We start from the raw sequence: 9,018 nt of genomic DNA on the forward strand, positions 1-9,018 counted from the left end.
TTTTTTTTTTTTTTTTTTTTTTTTTTTTGGTACTGGGGATCGAACTTGGGACCTTCTACTTGTGAGTCAGGTGGCGCCACTGAGCTAAATCACCGTCCCCTCATGTCTTATTTTAATAGGACACAGTTTATAGTTGGTGTTAAATAGTTTTAGTTTTTCTCTTTCAAATTATATTTATTACTGAGAAACTTCATAATATTGAAAATAAATGAATAGAAATCATATTTGTCAATATGGTTGAATCAGATATAATGCAAGTGAAAAGTTTTAAGAATACTTGTAAAGTGATGACATTCATAAAAAATTTAAAGAACACTTTAGTGCTGCATATTATTTAGTGTTATATATTTACACATTAAAAACCTAAAAAATGCCTGGGACAATGCTGGTGATACTCTCTTTCTTAGGCTGATGGCAAATTTCTGTGTCTAAAATGTTTGTAGGAAATTCAAATTTTTTCCGGGTATAGGTACACACTTGTAATCCTAGCACTGCACGAGCTGAGACAGGAGAACAGCAAGTTTCAAGTGTAGCAACTTAGTGAGGCCCTGTCTGAAAATTTAAAATTTAAAAAGGGCTGGGGATGAAAGTCAGTGTGATGGCTCTGAGTTCCATTTCCAGTACTACAAAGACAAAAATATGGATTTTTTCATGCTACTTTTAAATATAGTGTAAATAAAAATATTTAATATAGAACACAAATGTTCCCCATAATCCTGTTATCCTGTTACATGTTGGTGTATTTCTGTTTTTTACTGCAGTCTAGTATTCAGAGTAACAACTTCTTTTCTGTGGTGCTAGCTGGTCTTTATGTCTTTGTGAAGATCTTTGGATATTTGGTAGTCTTATTTGGGGCCAGCACCTCTCCTGGTCTGGAACCTCCCTTCCTGACTTGTGCCCACTTCCATCTCTTTCTTTAACAGCAACAACTCTTCAGGGTCTGAAGCAGAGCTCAGCTTTCCACCATGTGATCAGGGAACCTCTGAGGATTCCTTTAGCTTCTCTTTGTGAGTGAAGGCCATAGATGGCAGCTCCAGGCTTCTGGTTTATGTAAGATGTGTCTCTGCATGTTGACATTCCCCGGCCCCATGTTTGGTGTTCTTTTGTACAAGGGCACTCACTGCTCACTGCCTTGCTTTCGCTTTCAATTTTGATTATGCCCGAGACTACAACCTAGTTATACTTTTCTTGAGGCATTAATGACAACCCCGTGCTGTGCAGTATGAGAGTTAATCCTGAGCCCCTGGCCTCTGTGAGTGGCAGAGTGGCCCTACTCTAAACTTCTCACCCAACATGCAACACTTTGGAGGTTATTGGAAATAATCCACACGAACACAGTTTTTATTCTTTTGGAAAAAGGTAAAAGACTTTGTAGGACTGAAATGAACTAAGAGACCTTAGGATATCTAAGAAAAGGAAGGTTTTGGGTTTCTTAGTGAGGGGCCTCAGGCAAGTCAGCCATGTGCCCTGTAAGCAAGAAAAGCAGTCCAGGAAACTGCTTTATTCATTGTGCCAGCCAGGACGTAAAATACTCATCAAAAGAGAGAAAGCCTGTATGCAAGCTGAAAATTGGGTTTAAGAAGTACAAAAATTCACAGCAAGCACGTGCTTGTGCAGGCATGTGATTTGAGAGGTAGCCAGAAGCCTGGGTAAACATTTCCACGAAGTAACAGTTGGTGAAGGCCTGGTACAGCTACTTCCATGAAAGGTTGAGAATCTTCAGCACCCTGTTTCCCTTTGCATAATTTGTAGCTGACAGGAGAGGTGGCACCACAGCCTGTATCTCCATCCATTCCAACTGCACATGTGCCTCAGAAGTGCACGTGCAGACGGGCCTCATCATGGGTCTACAGAAAGTGCCTTAGCCTGTACGTGTTCTCCTGGGTGAAGAGGAAGGTCAGTGTCTGTGATGGCGAGGACAGGGTACCCTCCTGTCGTGGTGCACCAAGAGGCCAGGTGCACCCAGGATGTTGTGTTGGTCATGTAAAGTGCCAGCTGAAATTGACCCAAAATTTTTGGACTACACTGCAAAAGTGAGAACTGCAAATTTGGTGACTCTTGAAAATATCTTGGGAAGGTCAAATTTTCTTTTGTCTTTTTTAATCTTTCCCAGACTCCTGAACTCTTGCCATGTAGAATTTTTAGTTCTTCAAGGTTATTAACCTTCTTTCTTATTTATATGTTTTTCTGTCCCTACTTACCACGTTATCTATTTCTAAGCCTTCATTTTTAATATTTTTCTTTTACCTGCCACTGCCATTCCTTTACCTCTAATTGTCAGGGAGTGTGTATTTCTTCTTGACTTTATTTCTTTTTGAAATTTCAGAACTGTTGCATCTTGCGAAATTCACACAGCTTTATTTTTCTTTAAAAAAAACCTTTATTGAGGGATAATTTGCATATTATACAATTCTTTCCCCTAAGTATTTAATTCAGTGGTTTTAGTGTATTCAGGAGTTGTGCAACTATTACCACAACCTAAGTTGACATGTTCATTACCCTCTAAAGTAACCTTGTACTCGTTAACAGTCTTCCTGTCATCCCCCTCCCTCCAGATCTTTAGCAACTATCAATCTGCTGTCTTTGCAGTTTTCCTTGTTCTGTAAATTTTGTATAAATAGAATTGTGTGGTATGTAGCTTTTTATGACTTGCTTCTTTCACTGAAAAGCATACTACTTTATTTTATTTTCAACCTATTATTTTGGTTTTTCCAATTTTTTAGCTGTTACTTATTCTCAGATTTTAAATCTAGTTTTTCATTTTTTTCTAGGATCTGTTTTCCTTTGTGTCTGTTTTGTACTTGAGTTTGTATCTCTTTTTTTCCCCTCCATTAAGTTTATTGGTACATTTAAAGCAAACAATACAGTTACACTTATCATTGGGATCTTGTACCTGCATGACATATTCCCCTCCATAGAGTTTATTGGTACATTTAAAGCAAACAATACAGTTACACTTATCATTGGGATCTTGTACCTTTGCATGACATATCTTGGTTCTTGTTTTTTCCCCATACCCCTGCCCTCCCTTCACCCCGTTCACCTGAGTTTGTATCTCTTAACCTTAAAATTAATTATCATTTCTTAGTTTTCTGGGAAAAAAATGTGGTCTCTGATACCTCTGGTGCCACTGCACAGATATCCTGGCCTCCTCTTGGGCCTGATGTGTTCATGCTGTCATTTGAGGAATAGCAGTTGATTAGCTGCTATTCTCCCTCAGTTCTTCACAACTTTCCTCCTGATAGTCTTGGCTTCTAGCCTCTTCCGATGATGTATACTCCGGTATCTTATCAGATTCTAGGATAGTTTTCCTGAACCTTGATTCCCTTTTTGTTGTCTACAACTCATTGTAAAAATTCCTTCCTTGCTTCTGAACATCCTGTCAGCATGTGACTGGTATTCATGTAATTCCCTCTACTTGGAGATTTGGGTTATTCCTTGTTTACTGTCCTTCCCTTCACTGCCAACCTGCAATAAACCTGCTTAATTATTTATGCCATTTCACACTTTACTCTTTGAGCTACTCCTGAGCACTGCTAGAGGTTTTCTCAGGAGATGCTTTGCCTTCTTTTTTTGCATTTTCTACTTTATGTATACTAACTCATTTAATCTCCACAGCAGCCCTGTGCACTGGCATTATTACTGTGTTATAGTACAGTATTTCTCTTTCAAAGATAAGGGAACTGAGGTTGGTGATGAAGGAAGTTTTCATCTCACTTTGTTTCTAGCTAGAGCAGTTTTTTTCCCTACCCACATCTTTCAACCCTTAGACTAGGTCTTACTCTCAGTAAGGACTCCATATGTATTTAATTTATTGAGTAAGTGAGTGAGTGAATGAGTAAAAGAACAAATGGAATGCTGTCCTACCTGGAAGGCTGCTGATAGTTGTACCCTGTGTGACCTTTCAGTTCTGGACCTTGGTGAAGGCTCATGGTATTATACCACAATTCAAGTGTTGTTCAGAGGAGGGAGGTGTGGACTCTGAAGTTTGTTGCTGCTGGATCTCGTGGTGTTAGCGTTCAGCACGGCAACACTTATAACACCCAGTATAGACATTAAGAGAGGACAAAACAGCGTAATCATTACTGGGTGACCAGTTACCCACAATTGGCTGTGATGGCAGCACACTTACCCGAGACTGATAAAAAGCAGGAATTGGGGTATGGAAGATACCCATTCAGGAGCATGGGAGAGAAAAAGAGAGGAAGAAGGAGAAGGACAGGGAATAGGAGAGAAAAAATACAGCGAAGGGGAATTTTTCCAAAAATTGGTTTCAGTAGACTAAAGTTTTAATCAAGGTCAAATTAAACAGGACACCCTTTGTTCACCTCTTTGGGTAAACCTGTCCCATATTTTATTGTTTGGGACCTCATTTTTTAAGAGGTTAAATTTTGCCAACAGCCATTTGCTATTAGAACCTGTGATTTATCATCAAATACAATAAATGAGTTGCTGTGATTGTTTTGCACAAGAATGGACAAACTTGGACCCATCCACAGTGTTTTAATGTGCATAGATAAAAATGTTTACTTTTTCCCCAAAATTTTGCTCTTTGGAAGTAGAAGTGATTGATAATTATAAAATAACACATCTATAACTTTGTAGGCCCTATTAATTTGATAGGTTAAGGGAGCTTTTAATCTGTATGCTCCTTATTGACTGGTTTGTGTTTTAGTTTAAATAAATTTCATGATACTTGGCCATTTCAGGCCTAGTTAGGAGAAAAAGAACAATGCAAAGTGGAAAGAAGTTTTTGGAACATTTACAAGCCAGCTGAAATGGATTCCTTCCCTTACTTTTATTGTTTCAAATCATTAGTGACGTTTGTTGTGTTACACTTTTAACTCTCCATGTCTTAAAACCTTCTTTCCTTGGTAGATGTTCTTCTCTTTCTGTTGCACTGATGGTTGGTTCCTTGATTCTTGGTGATTAAGGATTTCCTCAAAGCAGGAAGTCTGGAGAAAAACACCAGGACAAAGGACACAGAAATTGCCCCCCCTTGCCTAAAATGACTTTGTCACTCTGTCACGTTAGTCAGTCCACCAAAACTGATCACCATGCATTTAATGTGCAGTTTTTGTCCTCAAAGAATTGGTAACAAATAGTTATCCCTTGATGTGGTATATTGGTTCCAGAACCCCCATGTAGACACCAAAATCTGAGAATGCTCCAATCCCTTTTGTAAAATGGCATAGTATTTTTTCATATGACCTATGCATATTCTCTCATACTTTTAATCATCTCTAGATTACTTAAGATATCTAATACAATGTAAATGGTATGCAAATATTTGTTATACTGTACTGTTTAGGAATAGAGACAAGGAAAAATGTGTATATATTTGGTACAGACACAATTTACTTTTCAAATATTTTTGATCCATTATTGAATCTATAGATGTGGAATCCGTGAATAAGGAGAGCTAACTATGCTTTCAAGGATGTTAATCGCCTCAGTGCATCCAGCTGTAGACAAGTTTCTCTACCCAATGGAAATAAGGAAATACCTCCCCTCTCTGCAACCTTTATAAAATGAGGGCAATAGAAAGCATTAATGTTGGGCCGGGAATTTAGCTCAGTGGTTCTGCCGCCTGCCTCGCAAGTGCGAGGACCTGAGTTCGATCCCCGGAACCAAAAAAAAAAAAAAAAAAGCATATGCATTAATGTTGGTGAGGCTGAAATTAAGTATCAGGAAAGAAAATTAGAAATCCTTTATTCTGCTCTATTTAACAAAATAAATCATCTAACTGCCTTATTTTGACCTTCAGATCCAGAAAAGCCATTCCAGTGAACTTGGACCTCAGTATCTGTGGTTGTGGTTATTCGTTAAGTCCTTAACTCTAGCAGTTTAAGGCTTCAACTAGGCTTGAGGTCGGTAACCTCATTTGGCAGCTACGTCCTACCTTACTGCACCTGCTGATATCCCTCCAGTTTGGAAAAAGGCTTCTTGTTAAATTTAGCTTTCCATGTTGAAACATGAATAAAAAGATATTTAATTTATCCACTATACTTTCTTGCTGTGGACACCTGAGTATGTTTGATCTTTGTAACACTAATAGTATTGTCATTCCTAAAGAAAAATCCAAGCTAGAGACAAATTTGGAGCAATTATTGATTTAATAGTCCCATAAATGCCTTTGTACACAGAAGGAGCATGAAAAAGACTCCTGGTGATATGCAGGTCAGACACCACACTGAAAACAATAGCTAAGGTTATCAAATGTGTATTGTGCCCCAGACACTGCTATACAGGCTGTGTGTGTATCCTTTGAGCCTCACATTAGCCCATAAGAGGAAATCGATTGCAGAGGAATGAAGTAACTCATGTAGGTCATACAGTTAGGAGGGGATGGAGCCTAGCCTGACTCCAGAAGCCAAGCCCTTGCCTCTTGCATTACTTTCCTGAAACAAAGGCATTGCTTCTTGCTGCCAGATTTAGGGGTACATTCCCCATTTCCACTATTGTTTTCTGACTTCCATGTACCTCAGCTTCTGTACCCACTCACTGTGGCTGGCATTTCCACCAGACCTGTGGCTCACTGCCACCCTTATGCCTACTCATTACTATTTCTTCCCCGCTTTGCTCTTAACCCCAGGATGCACACTCCTGGTAACCAGGCGCACTGGACAGTCTTCTGCTTTCCTCTGTCTATTCTGTTCTCCCTCATACCCTCTCTGTCCCTGCCACAGTAAGCTTCAGCATCATTCTTCAGCTGTGATTTACAAAGGCTCCTTATTGAAGGGACCTCCTTCATGAACTGTTCTATTGCCTGGTGATGGCTGCCTCAGCCCTTGGCCCTGGGCTGACCTCACTTAGACCTTCTGTCTGAGTCTGTGCTGCTATAACAGAGTACCACAAACTGGGTGATTTATAAAGAATATATATGTATTTCTCATACTTGTCAATGCTATGAAGTCTGAGATCAAGGCACCAGCACAAGTTTAGCTACCAGTTGAGGGCTGCATCTTTCAGGGATGAGGGGTACTGTGTGCTCACAATACATAGGGCAGAAGGGCAAGTGGCCCAATGCTATAAGAACCCTCTTTTACAAGTGTCTCAATCCCACTGACAAGGGAGGAATCTTCACGGCCTAATCACCTCTTGTAGTGGGTCCTGCCTTTTAATGCCACCATATTGGTAATCTTTGAATGTTGGAGTGGACATATTTAAGTCTTTTGTCTTCCCTCTGTCCATCTCTCTCTTGTCCTCCCTTCTTTCTTCTTAATTTTTTTTTTGTTTTTTTTTGTTTTTTTGGTACTTAGGGTTAAACCCACGGCCTCTTGCATGCTAGACAAATATTGGGCCACTGAACTGCATCCCCAGCCTTTTAAAATTTTGAAACAGAGTCTCACTAAATTGTCTGGGCTGGCCTCAAATTTATAATCCTCCTACTTTACCCTGCCAAGCAGCTGGGATTACAAGTGTGTACCACTGTGCCCAGCTGGAGGAACACTTCAAATCAGAGTGCCTTCCTTCCTGAGTCTTTGTAAGGTGCCCCTCTCTCATGCATCCTGGGACATCCTCAAAATGCCTTCATTCTGTGCCTTTGCAACATGACCACAGTCATACCTGCTTGTTATCTATGCTCCTCTTCAGAGGATAGGCTCCATGTTGCAGCCATGGTTGAAGCGTCCATTCTTGTCCTCCCTGCACACTGCACGTCATGTGGTAAACAAGGAGTGCTTACTAAGTGCTTGGTGAATGAACAGAAACCTTTGTCCCAATTACTAAGCTATGACAAACCTCAGGGTTGTGTGCATTGATGCATGTATCAGGGCTCTTCATGCAGAGACAAGCAGCTGCTCTCTGTGCTCCCTGCTGAGGGTGCACTCAGCCTTGTGACAGCACTGCTGTCCTCGTAGGCTGCAGGCTCTTCAGGTCTCCTTTCTCATCCCCCTCTCTGCTTTAGGTGCCACATGACTCCAGGAAAATCTCTGTATTTTTCTTACATGCTGGAGTTGAGCAGGAAGCAGATGAACAGTTGCCTGGGGGAAGGGTCCTGCCTAGATTTGAGATCACCTTTGTATCAGGACTGTCCTTATAAAAGTAAGGTATGAGGGTTTATAGATTAAAATCAGCCCAAGCAGTATATAGAACTGACCATCAATCTGCTTTGCTGCTCTCACAAAGAGGTTACTGGATCCTTTCATAGAGGAATTTTTAATGCTCATTTTAGCCCCTGAAGGTAAAAGGTACAGCCATTATTCAGGAAAAAAAGATCTGAGTAAATGGTATGTCTTGGAGGCCTATGTTCTCTTTGAGGCTACATCTGTCTGAGAAATCCATGGAAGGTAGTTGTACAATAATGACACACATTTTCACTTTACTTCCCACCTTTTAGGAGTGTATTCTCCCACATAGAGCAAGATCAAGCTGCATTTCAACCAACCGTGGTTTCAATCTGTGCTGATTGTAATTTTTATCCATCATAGGTTTGAAGACATACCTGATTTCGGGTCAGAGAGCCAAGGAGTCTCATTGCAGCTGTGCAGAGGCCTTGCTTTCTGGCTTTGAGGCCATTGACGGTTCACGGGTGTCCTCAGGCCCTAGGGGACAGGGGACAGCATCATCAGGGAGTGTCAGTGACTTGGCGCAGACTGTCAAAACCTTTGATAACCTTAAGGTTAGTTTTTTTCCTTCTTCTAAAACTTTGTTAATTCTACAATAGAACACGTGAAATAATAAACAGCTGGCGGCAAACAACTCAGGATGCCTTTCAGATTGGTTTTTACAATTTTTAAACTTAGTGTAAAGTTAGTGACATTTTGCATTTTTAGTATCCTTGATTTTTAACGTACTATGCACCTCCGTTTCCTTTCTGCATTGCATAAAATTGTTTCTCACTGCAGTTATTAGTTATTTTCTTTTTCTGCAACATGTGATGTCTTTCAGGATTTCTAAAAGCTGATGATAGATGACAAGAGGTTATTTTCCTTTTATCTTGCTTGGGGAGCTGATTTTTAATTAATTTCAGAGACCACTTCCTGCTGTGTGTCTTTTTTTTTTTTTTTTTTTTTT

At 40.1% G+C, this 9,018-nt stretch overlaps 1 protein-coding gene across 3 annotated transcripts in view; it reads left to right on the forward strand.

The window, feature by feature from the left end:
* Positions 1–9,018, forward strand: part of Adcy9 (adenylate cyclase 9) — a 127,716-nt gene that overhangs the window by 74,430 nt on the left and 44,268 nt on the right. For all 3 annotated transcript variants that reach the window (XM_010644066.2, XM_010644065.2, XM_010644067.2), the window contains exon 3: positions 8,433–8,623. In XM_010644066.2, coding sequence (XP_010642368.1) covers positions 8,433–8,623 — 191 coding nt within the window. The remainder of the gene's footprint in view (positions 1–8,432; positions 8,624–9,018) is intronic.

This window comes from Fukomys damarensis, unplaced genomic scaffold (genome assembly GCF_012274545.1).
Source record: "Fukomys damarensis isolate Sample0158 unplaced genomic scaffold, DMR_v1.0_HiC HiC_scaffold_34, whole genome shotgun sequence".
Lineage (NCBI taxonomy): Eukaryota > Metazoa > Chordata > Mammalia > Rodentia > Bathyergidae > Fukomys > Fukomys damarensis.